At 35.5% G+C, this 20065-nt stretch overlaps 3 protein-coding genes across 3 annotated transcripts; 1 reads left to right on the forward strand and 2 right to left on the reverse strand.

Annotated features, from left to right (window-relative positions):
• Nucleotides 1-724: 724 nt before the first annotated feature.
• Nucleotides 725-1695, reverse strand: LOC105090073 (olfactory receptor 8K1). The gene is given in 2 exon segments (XM_010981261.3): nucleotides 725-1564; nucleotides 1567-1695. Coding segments are annotated over 2 exon segments (969 nt in total).
• A 4148-nt stretch (nucleotides 1696-5843) lies between these two features.
• Nucleotides 5844-6825, reverse strand: LOC105090075 (olfactory receptor 8K5). Its single transcript, XM_010981262.3, has one exon. The coding sequence runs from the start codon at nucleotides 6783-6785 to the stop codon at nucleotides 5844-5846; it is 942 nt and encodes a 313-aa protein (XP_010979564.3). The 5' UTR covers nucleotides 6786-6825.
• A 10352-nt stretch (nucleotides 6826-17177) lies between these two features.
• On the forward strand, nucleotides 17178-18115 carry LOC105090076 (olfactory receptor 5J3). Its single transcript, XM_010981263.3, is given in 2 exon segments — nucleotides 17178-17481; nucleotides 17484-18115. Coding segments are annotated over 2 exon segments (936 nt in total).
• Nucleotides 18116-20065: the final 1950 nt, after the last annotated feature.

The following is a 20065-nucleotide window of genomic DNA, read 5'->3' on the forward strand; positions in this document are numbered from 1 at the left end:
CTATGGGAGACCCAGAGTTAGCCTATATTTTTCTCACGGTTTTTTTTTTTTTAACATTTTTTATTGATTTATGATCATTTTACTATGTTGTGTCAAATTCCAGTGTTCAGCTCTCATGGTTTTTAATTAAAAAAAAAAAAAAACTTCCCAAATGCTCATTCTAGCCTTGAGATTAAAAAATATGAACACAATCAGATTGAAAATTCCATTCTGAAGTTCATGCTTTATTTCTTATTCAGCTTAGATTCTTGAAGCAGCTTGTTCATATTGTGTTATAATCAGAGATTTAGTTACTTTCTTGCCTCTTGTCTAACCTACACATTTTTCACGGTTCGATTTTATTTATATTTAATATACAGCGACTGCTGTGACATATACATTACTAATTTTCTGGTTAATGGTACTCCACGTTGACTATTTAAGACTTTTTCTTTCACCTCTGCAAGTCCAAATTTGAGCAAAAATTTGTCATGATCTGCCTTACCTCTAAAAAAATTTAAGTTCCAATATGACCTTGAAAATCATTTGGGACTTAAATTATCTGGCTGCCATATTTATTCAATTGAATTGGAAAAGAGTACAAGGAGTTTTAAGAGAAAGTGTTTTATTCAGAAAAAGAGAAAAAGAATCTGGTAAAACATTCCCACTTTTTGATGCTATAATCAGAGTGACAGGGTATTAAACAACAATCTTTGGACTTAATTTGTAACTGAATATTAAGATATTAATGGGACATTTTGCATCGATTGGTTAAAGTTCTCTTCAGAGCATCTTTTACTTCTTTGTTCCTCAGGCTATAGATCAATGGATTCAGCATAGGGATCACTAGGGTGTAAAACACAGAGGCCATTTTATCAATAGCAAAAGCATGGCTGGATTTGGGTTGCAGGTAAATAAACAATAATGTCTCATAGAACACGACCACCACTGTCAGGTGGGAACTGCAAGTGGAGAAGTCTTTGTATCTCCCCTCCGTTGAGTTCATTCTGAGAATGGTCACAAGAATAAACATGTAAGACACAAGAACCACCAAGAGGGAAGAGAGCAAACTGCACCCTGAAAAGATCAAAATGATCAATTCTAACTCATGTGTGTTGGAGCAGAGCATGGATATCAGAGGCAGGCGGTCACAGTAAAGGTAACTGATGATGTTAGAGTCACAGAAGGACAATTGAAATAACTTAATGGTGAGAAATAGTGACACAAAGGTGCCATAGAGATAGGGAGTGAGTACCAGCCCCCAACACACTTTCTCTGCCATGATGACCCCGTACAGAAGAGGCTTGCAGATGGCGACATAGCGATCATAGGCCATTGCTGATAGGATGAACAGTTCAGTGATGATGAAAACCTCAAAGAAGGCTAGCTGGGTGGCACACCAATGGTAGGAAATTGTATTTCTATGCACCACAAAGTTGATCATCATTTTGGGGCCAATGACAGCAGAGTAACCAAGATCAGTAATCGACAAATGTCTAAGGAAAAAGTACATGGGAGTATGTGGCTTGGAGTCCGAATGGGTCAAGATAACCATGCCCAGATTGCCCATTACTGTGACCAATATGCCCACCACTATATGACCAGGAAGATTCCAAAAAGAGGTGCCTGCAGCCCCGGGCTGTCAGTGAGCCCCAGGAGAATAAATTCTGTCACTTTGGAGATTGCAGTATGATTATGTTTCTCCATATGGTTCATCCTGGTGACCTGTGTGTAAAATCAGTACTGATTATACTTGAGATGCTATCTTCTAAGAGAATTTCATACATGGTGCATGAGATACAGTCATTTTTCTTTGTCTCAAATTGTAAATAAAGATTCCTCTTCCCATCAGGCCAAAACTATACACATCTACATTCACACTGCAGTGAAAGGGCCTAATGATTAGCTTTTTTGATTGTAATATAAGTTCCTGACATTAAGCTTTTGATTGCTGAGGATTTCAAAGACATCCTTCTCAAATAAATATATTTCCAGCTACACAATCAGGTAGCCAGCCTTCCCTGTCTGTTAAATTCTCTTTTAGAAAATCCTAGATGATATAGGTAACTGACTGCTTGATTGACCCTGCTTTTCCCTTCCTGCATTTTAATTCCTACTCATGTTTTAAACGCACCATTAAAAAGTGAATCTAGGTGCCCCACCCTTGACCACAATCAAGCCAGAACTCATGGTATTCTCTCTCTCCCTCTCTCCTCAGCCTCTCTGCCTGGCCCTGAGTATGCCATGTACCCTCCAGAATGTGTGCAATAAACCTTGTTTTTCAAAAGTTCCCTGAAAATTGTTGCTTAGGTGCATCCTGCAATTGTAACAAAATTCACAAGGGCTGGTCCAGCCACCACACAATGGCTCTGGCTCGGGAAATGTCTGTGGGGGCCCACTGCAAATAGTAAGGGGTACTAGAGTGCCCACAGGCTTTCCTCGTTGATAGAATCACTACCAATAGGCTGAGACTAACACGAAACACAGATTCACTGACACTTTAGTAAAGCATGTTTTAAGGGGGCAAGACATTTTGAAGACATTTTTTTGAGATAGCTACTATGGCCTACTTCTTTTTACCCAAGTCTTTTGAAATATATCAAGTGACTTATTATATTTCAGGTTTTAAAAATTTCCAAGTAATTTGTAAAAGAAAAAAATCTACACCCAAACCATAAACCTTATATTATTAACAATCACCATATCTGTTTAAAGTTGCAAGACACAAAAAGACTTTCTAAACAGTTGGAGTGATGAGTTAGACGGTGATTAGAAAAACCTCTGAGTACTGAGTACAAATTCCAGTACTTTTCACCAACTATAGCCCAGCTTGTTTTCCCAACAGAAGATCCAATGTTATAATATTTTAATTTCAGAATTTCATTGTTAATATCTTTGTCCTCATTTGCCACATCAGTTGTTTCTGACTATTGAATCACCTCGAATGATCTTCCAATCATACATCCCTCTTCTACATAAAAAGGGCTTGGCCATTCTGATTATTTATCAATGCTGGTGGATTATGGAAATTGATGTAAAGAGACCCACTGGAAAGAAGAATACAAATGAATATCAAGCACTGATAGAGAACTCATTAAATGCCAGGCATTTACCTGAGCACTTTACATATAGTGATTCATATGATCCACACAATAACTCTAGGAAATAAACTGTACAGTCAGCTGTCTGTTTTCACAGGGGATTGCTTCCAGGACCTGCTGCAGATGCCAACATCTGCAAATGCTTAAACCTTATGGTCCACCTTCCATATCCACAGGGGATTCTGCACCTGCAGATTCAACAAACCATCACTGATGAACATAGTAGCATACGTACTGAAAAAAAGATCTGCATGTAAGTGGATTGTGTAGTTCAAACCCATGTTGTTCGAAGGTCAACTGTATTAGCATAATCCATCTGAGTGTCAAGGAAACTGGGGCACAGGAAGTGAAATAACTAATGTCACCCAGGAAATAAGTGGTATTAATAAAAGTTACTCTGTCTTCAGAATATATCCTCATAAACACAGAGACATTCTTCTGCTTTATTAAGGTCACCCTAAGCAGAGAGGAAAGGAAAGTGGGACAGGAGGGACACCAGTTGGATTAGGATAGAAAAAGATTCTTGTTAAGATAGATAACTGAAGCATTAAGTTTATTTGAAAAACTGAAATGATCTAAATGCACAGAACAGAGTATCAGAGATGACATAACAGATCTGTCCTGCACACGAGTCCTACTGATGACCGGAAAGTACATTGCAAGGGGAGAAACTGTTTTGCAGAACTTAACGCCCTTCAAGCTCTACGGTGATGATTAGGTTTAAGCTGTATGTCCTGAGAAATTGTGGAAGATCAGTGTTTTCTACTCACCTTACTGGAGAATCTGCTTTGACTTTTACTGTTTTAATCCTCATTGTCTGTTGCAGAATGTTTTTAAGTGTTTTGCTATCCCCTTGAGACTCATTTTGTTAACGTTTTGATCTGATTCAAGGATTAAAAAAATGTACCTAATCACCTGAGGGAGGGTGCCTTGTATACCTGTTAATTATTCTCCAAATGTTCTACTAGGAAAAATAAAAATATTTTGTGCCTGGGTCTAATGAAATAAATTATACATCACTAAACACTGAAAAACATAAGTATAACTTTGTCATCATCTCAATTACAAAATATAATATGCATATTAGATGTATCACACACACATGCACACAAAATGCACGAGCAAATGAACAAATGACTTTGTAGCAAAAGATTATGCAATATTTGATAATACAGTGTCCATTAACCAAGAATATTTTTGATGGACATATAATCCCTATGTCAACCTATAGGTTGACAATTTCAGGTTGAATTCCAAGGATTTCTCTTTATCATTGGTTTTCAGACATTTTATGTGATGTGATTTGGTATAATTTCCTTTCTGTTTATCCTGCTTAGAATTATTTTAGCTTCTTATATCTTGGGTTATAGGGTTTCTTTTTTTTTAAATTCTGTCCAACATTCTTCCAATGGTTTTGCTGCACCATGTAATGTCTTCTTTCCACTTGGATCTACACTTAGATGTACAGTATGTAGCTTGTTATTTTTCTACAGATCGCTAAGACTATTTTCATGGTATTTATTCAGTATTTTTGTTTCTCTCTGGCTTTATTTTAGGTAACGTCTGTTGTAATGTGTTTAAGAGCAGTTACTGTTTCTTTTTCACTGTATAATCTGCTGTTACCCTTATTCAGCAAATATTAGTTTATATCTAGTACTCTATTTTCATCTCCTGAAGTCCCATTTGGTTATTTTTAATCTTTTTTTTTTTTGCCTCCTCAAAAGGTTAGTGTTTTTATTAAGTTATTCAGTATGTTGAACATATTTATAATAAATTTAAAGTCCTTGCCCAATAATTCCATCATCGCGGTCATCTAAGAATCCATTTTAATCATCTCCTGGATGAGATCACATGTTCCTGCTCTCACACACAACTAGTATTTGGGATTGAAGGCTAAATATTGTGAATTTTTATGTTAATAAGTGTTGCATTTTTTTCTGTCTTCTTAAAAGAATGTTAAATGTTTTAAACAGGGATTTGGTGGCTCTGTTTAGGACTTGTTTTCAAATTGTATGAGCAGAAGTCTAAAGTAGATCTTACCTCTGAGATCCTCTATACTGGATGCCCAGGTGTTGAACAAAGATTCTGCTTTCTGGCTTTTTGTAACTATAATGTCTTCCTGGGCTTTGTCATCTCTGGAATTATTCAGCTTATAATTCTGTGATTATTCTTTGCTAATAGATTTGTGCATTTTGACTGTAGGCATGACCAAATTAATGTTCAGTAAGAAACTCAAAGAAATCTTGTAAAATTGTTACTTTAAATGTAAATGGATTAAAGTCTCCAAAGGCAGAGACTAGTAGAATGAATTAAAAAAAAAATCACGATCCAATTATCTGCTCTTTAAGAGGATTACTGTTTACACTGCTGTTTTGTGCAGAAAATACAATGAAAACATAATTGAAAAGATACCTGCCATAAAGAAAAAAAAAAAAAAACCTGGCAGAAACAAACACAGTTTGGTGACATAGAGTTTAATAAATGTTTCTGTTGGGAGAGATGGGGGATTCTGTGGAACCATTAAAGGAAGCATTGGATCAACAGCAAGGAATGTTGGGATGTTGGGGAAGGAGTGACATTTAATTGAGATCTAAAATATGAAGATTCATTTGGCTGAATATAAGCAAAACAATGCATTTACCTGTGCATTTTAATTAGCCTTTGCTCTGGAGCCAAAAAGAATGCAATTATATTTATTAGAAATATTATCAAGTAACGTTTGCCTTTATCATAGTTTATTAAAACAATATTCCGTATTGGATATTAGGTACAAAGTTTGCATTGATTCTTAAAGATCCTATAAAAGGCGTTTTTTACTTCTTTGTTCCTTAAGCTGTAGATGAAGGGGTTAAGCATGGGGATCACTAAAGTGTAAAACACGGAGGCCAGTTTATCAGTATGGAAGGAGTGAGCAGAGTTAGGCTCCATGTACATAAAGAGTAGAGACCCGTAGAACACAACCACCACTGTCAGATGTGAACCACACGTAGAGAAAGCTTTTCTCCTGCCCTCTGCAGAACGCATTCGAAATATGGATATCAGAATCAGTACATAGGACAGTAGGATGGCCAGGAGGGAAGAGATCAAATTAAGTGCTGAAAATAGTATGATCAACAATTCTATTTCTTGTGCATTTGAGCAGAGCGTAAGTAACAAGGGGACATCATCACAGTAGAAATGACTGATGACATTAGAGCCACAAAAGGGTAAAGTAAAAATCTTAATAGTGAACATTAGAGCCTGAAAGGTACCATAGAGATATGGGATGCCCACCAGCACATGACAAAGTCTCTGGGACATGATGACACTGTAGTGCAGAGGGTGACAGATGGCCAAATAGCGATCATAGGCCATGGCTGACAAGATAAAAAATTCACTGATAATGAACATAAGAAAGCAAGCCAACTGTGTGGCACATGCATAATAGGATATGGTATTTTGATCCACAATGAAACTTACCAGCATCTTGGGACAAATGACAGTAGAATTACCAAGATCAATGAAAGCCAGATGTTTGATAAAAAAATACATAGGTGTGTGTAGATGAGAGTCCACTTGGGTCAAGGTAATCATGCCCAGATTGCCCACCACTGTGACTGTGTAGATGATGAGGAAGACCCCAAAAAGGGGGACCTGCAGTTCAGGCTGCCTTGTGACTCCCATCAGAATGAATTCAGTCAACGATGATAGATTCTGTTGGCCCATTTAGTCCAGTTAGCTTTTCTGGGAAAAAACAGTGGGTTTATTATTAGTTTCATGTAGCGTCACCTACACAAAGTATAATATATGTAGACAGAATGGATGTTTTCTTAGTAATAGGACATTGGAAAATAATTTCCACATCTGATTTTGAAACTAAAATAAATGATAGACTCTTTTACTTCCCAAGAAAGGGTAGTCAAATGAAACACATGCTCTGTTATGACACATGAGATTCTAAAGCATCAGAAATATTTAGAATATATCCATTGATTTAGAAAAATCCATATAGGTGTTAACAGAGAAATGTTAGACTTCATTTCATCTACACAATCATATCCCAATTTTTCTTTTGTACACTTCCATTTTTGTCTGAGAATTCTTGCAGCGCTCTCAAATTGTACAAAAGTGTATATAAAGAACATAACACTGGAATTTTAAAATATTTCAGTGATAAGTGTCAACCTCTGCATTTTATAAATTTATGTAGGAAGTTAGTAAAACCAAGTGGAACCACTCTGATTGAAGATAATGAACCTGCTTTATCTTAATCCACCTGGATTCCCTTCCTTTCACATTCAGTTTCTTCTCCATGAAACTCTGGAACCCTGTAAGCATGATTTTCAGTTGGAGGAGTCATTGGAGTTCAACATACTCAATCAGGCAAAATGCAGGGTAGAATTATTATAATGTAATAAAATGCTCAGTTCTAGCCTGCCCAGTCCAAATGGACCAAGGCAGAAACTCCTCTCTATCAGGTGAAAATTCTGGGAGTTGTTGAAGAAAAATTTAATCAGTCGATCTAAGAAAGAAATGGAGGATTTTATTCAAACCAAATTGAGGATTATAATCCAGGAACAGCCTCTCAGAAAGCTCTGAGAACTGTCCACCTATTAGAGGTCAAAACACAGCTACATAATTTTTTGAAACAGAGGAACGTGCATTAAGTGATGTATTATTGACAGTTTACACGATCCAGCTCTACCCGTACAAGGTGAGTAGTGGGTCATGGGTCATCGTGGTCCCTGACAAGATTAGAAAGGAAAGCTCTCTCCTAAGGAGTTACCTCATTGATAGAACATTGCTCTTTATGGCTGAGCTGATGGGTATTTCTGCTGATGGGGGCGGTTTGGTACATAATGCAGGCACTCAATGCACAGAAGGGGGGAGAAGAGCTTAAAAGGCAGAGGAAAGTTTTTATGTTTAAAGTTCTTTGACTTGCCTTAGAGTATAAATTTTTATTTCATCAGAGCTGTCAGGGAGGAAGAAATTTTCCTCTACCCTTCTAAGTTCTTTTGGCTGGTCTAAGAATTAAATTGCTGTGAGACAGATTAACAGGAGAAAATCAAATAAAATTTATATACTGTGTATACATGAGAGAGACCCAGGAAATTTGAGTAACTCGCCCAAATGACTGAAGTCCTCACCTTAAATACCATCTTCAGCTAAAGACAGAAGAGGATGTTGGGGGTAGTGGTTTGAAATTTCAAAAGTGAGGGAGGCAATTCACATGGAGATGGAAAAGCAAGTATTTGGTAAACAGATGTTTGCTGGGCCATGCACAGACAATGGTACACAGCGTGAATACTGATCTCATCTCGATGCACTGCCTGAGTTTCCCTCACCACACTAGGCAACTGTCTCTTTAGCTGCCACTGGTGATAGTTCTATTCTGGGAACAAGCCATTTATCTAATTACTTGGGGATAAGGGAGAAGTTCAATGTTTCTTCCTGAATCTTTTGGGCCTTGGTGGTTTTCAGGTGGAAATAATCCACATGCCAAAGAAACTTTTGGTGGAGGGGGGGAGTTGCTCCCCTACAGAGTCCAGCAAAATGTCACCTGGAGTATGAAGCCACCAGCGGCACTTGGCAGGACTCTAGATATCGCTCGTTTTTAGTGTGGATTTAGCCAGTTCGATCCAAGGAATAGGAATGAGGGAGGAAGGCAATAGTGAATATCGCTGAGCCATTTCTCTCTTTTTCCTGGATGATTCTGTCTGTTGTTCCTCCATTGAGTCCCATTCTGCTTACAGGATTTTTGTTTTGCTTTTTTTTTTGTTTTGTTTTGTTTTTTTTACCATTTTACAAATAATAGTCAAGTGTTTCAGGACCTTCTATTAAGGTTTTCCTGCAGAATGAGAGACACACTGAGTTAAGCAAAGGAAATCAAAATTCCAGTCCCGATCTTATCACTCTGAAGTTTTCAGTGTTGCTAAGAATGATTCTAGTGTTTACTGAGTTTGTCTCCATTTTCAGTGTCAGTTATTACTTCCCTCTGAAGATGTCTTGATTCTTTGGGCTTGCCCATTCTAGTAAGAGAATGTGCTAAGTGAAAAATACAGTATTGCTAACTATACACAATGTTGTACAGCAGATCTCTGATACTGTTCATCTTGCATAATTTAAATTTCATATTTGTTGATTAGCAATTCCCCATATGATCCAGCAATCTCATTTCTGGGCATTTATGAAAAGCATTGCCATCAGGATATTAAAGTGATATTAATACCTTGCCCATTCTTCTTATTTGGGAAAGGATATCTCTGGTCATGTTTGGACATCTTGATGCAACATTTTATATACTTCCATTTAGGGCTAACCATTAGCACAGGCAGGATACAAAAATGACGCAAAAGGATGACTGCTTTTCCATCCTCAGACCTGGTGATAGCAGTTTGGAATTATTTGGGTTTCAGGGCTTTCTCCATAACTCTTAAATAATTCTATTTATTTGCCAGTCTACTAACTCAGTTTGTAAAGCCTGTTCTGAAAAAAAAAAATTAACCAAAGGGTAAGCAACCAGTAGGGAAAACAAGCAGACAACTAAAAAAATCTATATATTCATGCATGGGAGTTTATCCTTATATAGAAGGACTTGTATCCTTATATTCAAATTATGTTCATTTAAAAATATTGCAAAATTTTATAAAATATTATAATATAGTACATATTGTAACATATTATGTTTCAAACATTGCATTGGATGTGTTTATATAAAACTATACTTATCAAATATTATATAGGACATATACTAAGAAAAAAAGTTTAATCTGAAATTCAGATGTGACTGGGCATCCTGTATTTTATCTAGAAATCCTAACCTTAATAGATTCTAATAGATGAGATCAGCGATGATTTTTTCAGATATTTCCAACTTCTTCTTCACATGCAATATCCAAATGCACTTTCAACATTCAGAAATCAAAAGGATATATGACATCTAGTAAATTCATAGGATTTAAAGTCCTAACAATACTGTAGTACTCCAGTTAAAAAGGGAAATAATGAACTTTTGTGGTATAAAGTATCAGCTGTCAGTGACTATAAGAGTGTCAATGGTCAGCAGCCAGAAACCATGGGAAATTACCAACACCCAGGTGATAATCAAAATCAACCTTCCTCTCTACTCACCTTTAATGAAGTACTGGGTTTTCTCCAAAATTACATTTACTTTTTCTCTGGGTAGGGAGAATATAGGCCTTTCCTCTCTCTTTGTGATGATGCCTGAGGAAATAGCATATAATTTATTCAGATGATTAAGCCCAAATTATCTCAGTGATTTTTTTTTAAATTGCCTGTGGTGCTTACTAATTATCCAGGCCATCCTATATACTCCCTAGTGAAAAAAATGTAACAGGCAATTTAAGGAAAGGGACAAAATAAGATAAATGATCTGTACAGTTTATGGAGACCTACATAAATGCACTCACTCCCATGCAGAGTCGATGATTAAAGTAACAATGGAAAATACTTTGACATCAGCTTTATCCTAGTAAAACTGGAACAGTTCAAAACTCATGATACATTTTACGTGACATTATCATCATCACATAAGATTTTTTCTTTGAATTTATTATTCAGATAAAACTATGTAGTAGGCACTGGGTTAAAGATATATAAAGAAATTAAAACCTCATCTTTAAATGAGTGCTATACCTGCCTTGTCCTTTCCTATGGTAAACCCACAACGATTGTTGCAATGCCATGTATTACTCTAATGATTGCCTCAACTGTAGTGTTTCTTGAGCTGAAATCCCACCACTCTTGGGTAATGTTCAGTACAACCTCATTAAGAATAAAATCTAATATAAGATACTACTTTCCTTCTCGTAACATTTCGCTCATGCCCTCTTTCTCTATAACTTCCATATGTACAAGAATTGAGGGAAATTCACATACAGCTAAAGATGCATACATTTTGAAGAATAATTTATTTGTTCCTAATACCTAAATCAAGATATAGAACATTTTCAACACCAAAGACATCTCCCTGATGCTTTATACCCCCTACAACCTAGACCATGCCCATCAGGAGGAAATTTTCCTTATCTCTTGACTCCCCAAATAATATTGTCCCACCTCCAGCAACTGCAGCTCTGGTTTCTATCCCTAAACTTATTTTTCCCATTTCTGAATTTCATATAAGTAGAATCACACAATACATACTTTCAATCTGGTTTCTTTCATTCAGTATAATGAGTTTGAAATTCATCTCTGTTGTGTTCTTATGGATACACGGTCCACCGTGTGCATATGCCACGATTCCTTATTCTCCTATTGATGGATATTTGAGTTTTGATTTATTATAAAAAGTCTAGTGTAAACACTCCTATATAAGTTTATTTGTGAACAGGTGGATTAATTTCTCTTTGTTAGATCAAAGTGAAATTACTTTATCATGAGGTAAGTGTATATTTAAGTTTATAGAAAACTTCAAGCTTTCCAAACTTACTATAGCATTTTACATCACCAACAAATATATATGTGATGTCCATTTTCTCCATATCTTTGCCAATATTTGATGTAGATTTTTTTTTTATTTTGAAATGGAACCTGGGGGAAATCATTTCATTGTGATTTTAATTTTCATTTACTTGATGACTAAAGATAATGAACACTTTCCTTTGTACCCATGGGTCATTCATCTAGCTTCTTTTAAAGTATCTAAACTTTTGCCCATTTTAGTGTGATTATTTTTCAATCAGTTTTTTTGGAAATTTTATATGTGTGCTGGATAAAACAGCTCTTCCGAATTTTCTTCTAGAAGTTTTATTGCTTCAGTTGTTTGGCCCAGGATCCTGCAGTGATACAAAGCAGAGTTGTGCTACCACTAGGAGGGGCAGAAAACTCTCTCCCACCTGAGCGCTCCACATATACAGTCAGATGTGGGAAAGGGGATGGGGTATGTAGGAGAAGCCATAAAGTAGTGAAGCCCCAGCCCACGGTGCACAGACTCTCTGATGACTGAGAAGGTAGCAGAACCAAGAACCACTCTCTGTCATCACTTTAAGGGTTGCTTTCATTTTCTTGTACATTTGTGTGTCAAGGAATTTTGGATTCTATCTTGGACATTGTAATATCATGCTACAAAGATGTCTGAATATTGTTATATACTTCTTAAGAGGGTTGATTTTATTTGTTCTTTTTCTTTTATATTTTATCAGAAAATTAACATGGTTTGACTCAAACTACAAGTCCTGTCTCCTGGGTGGTAATACAAATGTTACTTCATATCTTTAGCTCTGTCTGGCATACTGGGATCTGCTCCACACTTCCATGGCTCAGGGTCAGTTAACTTGGTACACAGAGTATGAATCTAACATTCCCTGGCTTTCCCCTTCCTGGAATTCATCCTTTATTTTCCTTTGACTGTGTTTGTCCCCATTCTGGCTTTCCGTTCTTTAGCTCAGAAAGGCAGTGTGTTATATACAAGTTTCCCATTTGGAGTGGATCAAGGCCTTTCTCAAAATAAAATTTGTAAAATGAGAAAATCACTGGTTCCATTCGTGTCTAATGCCTTTCAGACTCTGCCTGATTTTCTGTCTCCACTGATTGCAGGCTTGTTTTGTTTTGTATTTTCTAAGATATTAGTTTTTTAACTGTGAGGTGGCATGTCTTAGCAAAGCTTACTTGGTCATTACCAGGAACAAATAAGGAAAATGTATATTTCTTTGAGTTTCTAAATTATGTTTTTGCCTGATACAGAATTATTGTTTGATATTTTTCCAGTGTTTTAAAGAGGTTGCTCAATTTTCTTCTGCATCCCATTATTTTTGTCACAAAGTGTGTGTTCATTCTTATCTTTTTTTTCCCTGTATGTATTATTTTTAGGTCTTTCAAGTGTCTACACTTTTAATGCTTTCTATTTAATCGTTTGGTACTTAAGTGTGGATAATTTCTATTGTCTTATGTTCAAATTCACTAATTTATTTCTGTAATGTATAATCTGCCTTTAACAAATACACAATAAAATATTCATATCTGATATGGTATTCTGCCCTAGTCACTCAATTGGGTTTTCTATCATGATTCTTCTCTTTTTAATGTTCATGTTTGCCTTGGAATTCTTAGAAATGTTTATCACTGTTTTAAAGTTCTTATCTGCCAATTCTATCATCTCTGGTTTTCCTGGGTCCAGATATGATGATTTATTTTTCATAATGTTAATATTTATTAATGTTTCATAATGTCAATGGTTATGCATAAAATATTCCTTCTTCTTCAACATGCATATAAATATTTCTTTGGATGTTGGACATTGTGACCATTTTTCAGTTGAGTCCAGAATTTTAAATCTTTTTTCAAACAGTGTTGAGCTTTGTTTTGGCAGGAAATTTATATACTTGCAAGTCTGCTTAATCCTTTTGTGAGCTAATGTGGAGTTTTGTTAGAGTGGAGTACAGTTCATCCTTTCCTCTGGGGTCAGTCCTCTCTTCTGCTGTCTCCACTGAAAGCCCTAGAGATTCAGTGAGATTCCTCACTAAGATATGACAGAACTTGAATGTGTCCCAACCCTGTGTAAACTGGTGGTTTTCATCATGCAGATCCCTGGTGGCTTCTTTTTCCCTGGTAGCTGTTATGATCTAGCGTTATGGAATCTCACCTTAATGAGTAGATGCAGTTTAGAAATCAACCAGCATCTCACGTTGATATGCGATCACTTCGTCAGCTTGGGTGTCTCCACTCCAGTACCCAGTTCCACGTGTTCCAGGCACCTTATCCCTTCCTGATCTGACTTTGTGTCTTTATCTTGACATGGTTGTTGTGTTCTCCATGTACACACCATCACTCCATGTCAGGGACCAGAATCATGTCCCTTCTCTCACAGGTCCTGGTTTTGTGCTGAGAGACATCAAATATATGAAAACTTCTGTTACATGCCTCCCTCTAATTTTCCAGTTGTTTTCAGCAGCCTATTTATTAAAATTCAACATTCCAGGTACCAAGACTGACAAAAGCCCTCAGGAAATGCATACTACCAGTTTCCCTACCGGTCTAATTTGAGCATCTTTCCCATTTTTCCCTATAGTGATGTTCCATGTTTTCTCCATGATTTATAAAAGCCTATTTCCTGTTTTAGTAACGGATTCCTAGATAATCTAAGTGTCTTTGGGAGTATATTTATTATTCAATCTTTCTAAAAATGAAGATTTGATCATTCTGGTAACCCCCTTGTCTCTGGTGTGTAACATGATGCCTAGAGGGTGGCATCCTTCGGTAAATATTAGTTTGATGAATGTAAGTCTTGAATTTACACATTTCTAGAATTCTTTCCAACGTACTCTACACAGTAAGCTGAAATTAGTGACAGGCGACCTAACCATCAGAACTTGTGTTTGTGTGTGTTGTGTGTGCATGTGGTCTTTAAAGGGTCTTTAAAAGTAACAGCATTTTCGGGTTCCTTATCTTGAACATCTGCATAAAGACAAAATTTGTAACAAACCTAGCAATGTCTAACCACTTATCACTTAGGTCATTTTCTGTTCTATGGAGGAAATTCTTCTCAATTATTATTCCTATTATATGTTACTGAATTCAAGAATCCCCTCCCCCTAGCTTGATGTTTTCTTAAATTCTTTATAGCATTTTAGTTAATTACAGACTTTAGGGAGATTTATGAGTCATGGGAAAATGTAAAGTCCCTTAAGAGCAGGGCCTCCCAAGGTTTCATGCATTGCTCTGTAACATTTAAGCTGTAAGGGCTCATTAGAGGCTGATGTAAAATGTATATGTGTATACAGTTCTCTCTTTTATCCAAATTTGTCCTCTTGGAGGAAAAAACAATATGTTAAGACTTTATTTGTTGGTTCAGTATTCTGCTTGTTGTGTATTAATAGTAAAGATTTACCTTCAATCCTTTTACCTGCAGGTGTCTTCAGTTACATACTATTAATATATTGTTTTTGTTATAAGTAAGAAAACATGGAAAAGGACATGAGGTTTCTAGAGCTGAAATTTTAAAATATTTTCTTTTGGTAAGTTAAACTTATTTTATAAAAACTGATCTTTTTCTTTTCTTTTTAGAATTTCCTTATTATCCGAAAGTTTGTTTTAAATCAGATAGAATCATGAATGTTTACAATATTTAATCCAATTCCATTCTATCCATGCCCCCTCTGTCATTCAGTTCTATTCACAATACCACCTTAAGTTATGCAGGAGATGGGCATCCCTGAACAAGGAATATAGTTTAATTTCTAAATTCTGTCTGGAAATCCCATCTCCTTAATTATGCTTTCAATGAACACTATTCACAATCCTTCTTTGAGAAAATTTTATTTAATTGGTACTCTAAAACATGAGTCAGAGAGCTAGGGGAGCTTTCTAACCAACACACGTATTCCTGCAGTGATGGAAGTGTTCTGTAATTAGTGCCATTCAATGCAGTGGCTACTAGCTGCAAATGGCTATAGAACGCTTGAACTCGGAATTAATTCAAAGAGCAGAAATTTCCTCTAGTTCTATTTAAATATTCACATAAAGTTACTAGCTACTGTTTTGGATAGTTCAGGTGTCATGGACTAATGTTATATTTGGTTTTGAAATACCTAGATTTAATATTATTGCTGAAAGAACTAATACATTTTGGCAAGTATTTTGGTAGTGGCTAAGAAGCATATAAGAAATTGTGTGATGTAGGTGTAATTATGCTCTGTCTGAGAGAATATAAATTACTTTACCAAAGTCAATAAATCAATAAATGACAGAAACATATTTTAAAAGCAGTTTGGGCTAATGCCAACCACTTCCCTTTTGTGGCAACTGAAGTATATTAATTAAAGTAAATCAATAGAATTGACATAGATAAACCAAATTTTATCATTGTGTTTATATCTTTATTCCTAAAAATACACTTAAGTATATTAATTAAAATAAATCAATAGAATTGATGTAGATAAACCAAATTTTATCATTGTGTTTATATCTTTATTCCTAAAAATATACTTAAGTATATTAATTAAAATAAATCAATAGAATTGATGTAGATAAACCAAATCTTATCATTGTGTTTATATCTTTATTCCTAAAAATATACTTAATCTTGACTAAATATAGAATATGGAAGAGCTCTATTCTATTTTGGATATATATATTTTCTTAAAAAAGCAGGATATATTAGAACAAAAAGCCTAAGTAACAAAAACTATTTAATGAATGGAAACTGGATTTAGAAAACCATAACAGTTTATATATATGTATGTATATATATATATAATTATATAAAGGATAAGAAAAAGTATTCCAGACCAATAGGTAATTGTGGTTATCTACATGTTAAATTTTATCTTATCTATGTATGTGTGTATGTGGGTATGTACATATATATATTTATATGCGCATAACTATAATTGATATATTAAATAATTAAATATAGAAAATATTAGGCATATCATTTTTATAGAAATTTATATAACAACACATAAATAAGTATATAAGCATAATATGCATAAGAAAAAAAATCAGCATATAATTTACGATGTCTTCTAACTGCTCCACGCAGGCAAGATGTAGTTCTCTGTGCTCTGGGTCTCGCAGTTGAGTGAGTCCACTGATGATCTCCTTCCATGGTGCTGATAAGGAGGCATCAGAAGGGGCCAGAAATTTAGGCACTTTTAAGAGGATCATGACATCATCTTTGGTGGTCAGAATCCCATCTCATAATCTTTGTCTATCTCTGCTTATATCATAGTGCTTTTGTGGATTAGTTACATAGGTAATAGCAGAGCTCATTTGAGATCTTCTTGTAATTCACTTCTTTTATATCTAAAAATGAGGAGTTTTAAAGAAGGCTTAAATTAAATTTTGTAAATTTTCACTTGTCATCAATGTCCTTCATGCCAGGTGTCATTTACTTATAGAGGCAGGCACTTTGGAGACAAAATTAAATTTGTGAGAGCCAAAATGCATTTTCATCATTTTCTTACAGAATAGAACTACACGTAACACACACACACACACACACACACACACACACAAATCAAAGCAATCTAATCAAGCTCCAAGGACAGAATCCTATAATGTTTCTGTTATCTTTTAATAATAAATATCAGATTCTCCTGTGTCCATTCTAACTCACATATATTTTTCACCTCAGACTTCAAGATAAAGAATTAACCAATGGCTGAAGAGAATTTTGCGGTTGTCACTGAATTTATTCTCTTGGGACTGACAGACCGGGCTGAGCTGAAAGTTGTGCTTTTTGTGTTGTTCCTGGTGGTTTATGCTGTTACTTTGGTGGGGAACCTGGGCATGATCTTCTTAATCCAAATCAGTCCCAGGCTCCACACTCCCATGTACTTTTTCCTCAGCTGCCTTTCATTTGTGGCTGCCTGCTACTCATCTGTTATCGCACCAAAAATGCTCACCAGCTTCTTGGTTGTGAGGGAAACCATCTCGTTCTCTGCCTGCCTAATGCAGCATTTGTTTTTGGGGTGTTCATCACCACAGAAGGCTTCCTGCTGTCGGTGATGGCATACGACCGTTACGTGGCCATTGTCAACCCTTTGCTTTACAAGATAGCCGTGTCTAAGAGGACATGTGTAGGGCTGGTCACTGGATCATTCATTGGTGGAATGATTAACTCACTGACACACACCATAAGCTTAGGGAGACTGTCCTTCTGTGGCTCCAATGTTGTTGGTCACTTCTTCTGTGATGTTCCCCCACTGCTAAAGCTGTCTTGTTCTGATACCTCCATGAGTGAGCTGCTGCTATTAACCTTCACTGGGGTCATCGCCATGGCCACCTTCTTGACTGTGATCATTTCCTACATGTTCATTGCTGTTGCTATTCTGAGGATCCACTGAGCAGCAGGCAGACAGAAAGCTTTCTCCCCCTGTGCCTCTCATCTGACTGCTGTGACCATATTCTATGGTACCATAAGCTTTAATTACATTCAGCCAAATTCCCAGCATTCTGTAGAACAGGAGAAGGTGGTGTCTGTGTTCTGCACACTAGTGATTCCCACGTTAAACCCCCTGATTTACAGTCTGAGAAACAAAGAGGTGAAGGATGCTGTGAGAAGAGCCATAGAAATGAAACATTCCCCCTGTTAATTCCAAGTCATTTACTCCTACAGCACTCAACAGTCAGTTCTTCACTTGCTAACATTAGCATGAATCCAATGAATTCTAGAATTTCTAGGATAGTACAAATCATTTTATCCTACATAGTGCTTTTCACATGAGAAAATGAGACTAAGAATTAGAAGTGACTTACTCACAACTGCATTAAACTTCAGGTTATTAATATTTGCACTAATCCCTCTTAATACAATAAATTTAATAAAATTATTTTATTCCTCCATAAAATTGCATTCATACTTTCTGGTGTTTGGAAAACTGAGTCTTTATGAATGTGTATGTACTTTTTGAGATACAAGGAGTTAAAACTTTTTCTAAGATACTTAAAATTATTTACTAAGAAAATTAATTGTTTACATGACATTTTCTCTTATTTTTTAAAACATGCATTAAATGTTAAATATTGGTAAATCCCCATGTTAGCTCAAAATGAGAGGACAATTCCAAGTGAGGTTTTTCAACTGGCAGTGATTTGCTTACTTTTCTTCCCTTTCTTAGACTTCAGTGACCTCAGTAACAAAAATATGAGTTGTGAGAAACTGACCCTATTATAATTTTCAGTTTGCAATAATATACTCCCCTGAAAAAAATCCGACTAAACTATATACATATATAGAATTACTACATTTGGGAGTAAGTAAAATTCATCACCTTTTCCCTCCATCTCTGCCTTCAAGAATCTACTTCAGATTTCTTCAAGATTAAAACAAAAAATCTCATAATTAAATCACATGATGGGTGTCACTGCTGACCTAGAGCTTCTGTTCTGTTCTGGAATTACTTAATTAAATAACTTCATCACTTCCCATCATTTTGAAATCATTATCTCTCACCAAAGGTACTGTGAAGAATATTGTAATAAATTTTGAAAATAATTACTTATATACAATTTTCTGTATTTTAGAGTCTTTATTAACTTCTGAGATCACAAGATACAACCTGGGGTATTTAAAACTAATGAGAAAGTGTTTAAAGTAGTTAAACAATTTTACATTTGCTGTTTCATACTTGACATGAAGACATAGTCAGTAGGCTAGTAACAATGACAGGATTTAAAACAGGAAAAGCAATTTTATTACCACTATAAACAACAACAACAGAACTACAGTAAATGTAGTTATCTTTCTATATATAGTTTGCAACACATGGGGCATGAAAGTAGGTTGTTTTGAAAAAAAAGTGATATTCATTCAGGCGGGATGTGAGTCAAATTCTATAAGAGTGTAGTTCCAAATAGAGTAACCATCTTTATCATTATAATGCTATTATAATTATTATAATAGTTCATAACATAACAATAGCAATTGTAAAATATGCCTAATTATTTGAACTTTTAGTTTTTATATCCTGATTATCAGAAAACTTTTCTTAAAATCTCTTTGATGCCAATTTGCTATCCACCTTCATTTAGTATATTTTAGGATAAATTTCTTCATTCTTTATCTTACAAATTTTTCATGTCATTAAATTTTCATTTTTTATTTATTCATATGTATTTTATAATATGTACATGCTTACTCAAATCTCTGAAATTGTTATTGACCTAAATCTGTATTTTCTTCTTCAGACTCATGAAGACTTGCTTCCAGCCCTATTTGATAATATCTATATAAGTATATTTTTTTCCCTAAATTCTGGAAACCCAAGGGTCTTTCTAGTAACTAGCTTAATTTGGTAGAATCTTCTTTTAGGAATATGTGAATTTGCCTCTGCTGAATGCCAGGTAATCGCCTGCACTGACTGGGCTCTCCAGCCCAACTCTGTTAGTCCTGTCGTCCATTCTAATACTGATTTTGATTTTATTGCCTGATTTTGATTTTATCCCTGTTTCAGCTCATTGGCTTTTCAGGCTCTTTCTTCTACACTCAGGGCTGCCATATTTAGAAATCTACAATTCAACCAAGATAGAGTTGTGATATAACA

Source organism: Camelus dromedarius, chromosome 12 (assembly GCF_036321535.1).
Source record: "Camelus dromedarius isolate mCamDro1 chromosome 12, mCamDro1.pat, whole genome shotgun sequence".
Classification (NCBI taxonomy): domain Eukaryota; kingdom Metazoa; phylum Chordata; class Mammalia; order Artiodactyla; family Camelidae; genus Camelus; species Camelus dromedarius.

What these genes read in the sequence shown, in the direction of transcription:
- LOC105090075 (XM_010981262.3), bottom strand. Translation starts at nt 6,785, where the DNA reads ATGGGCCAACAGAATCTATCATCGTTGACTGAATTCATTCTGATGGGA.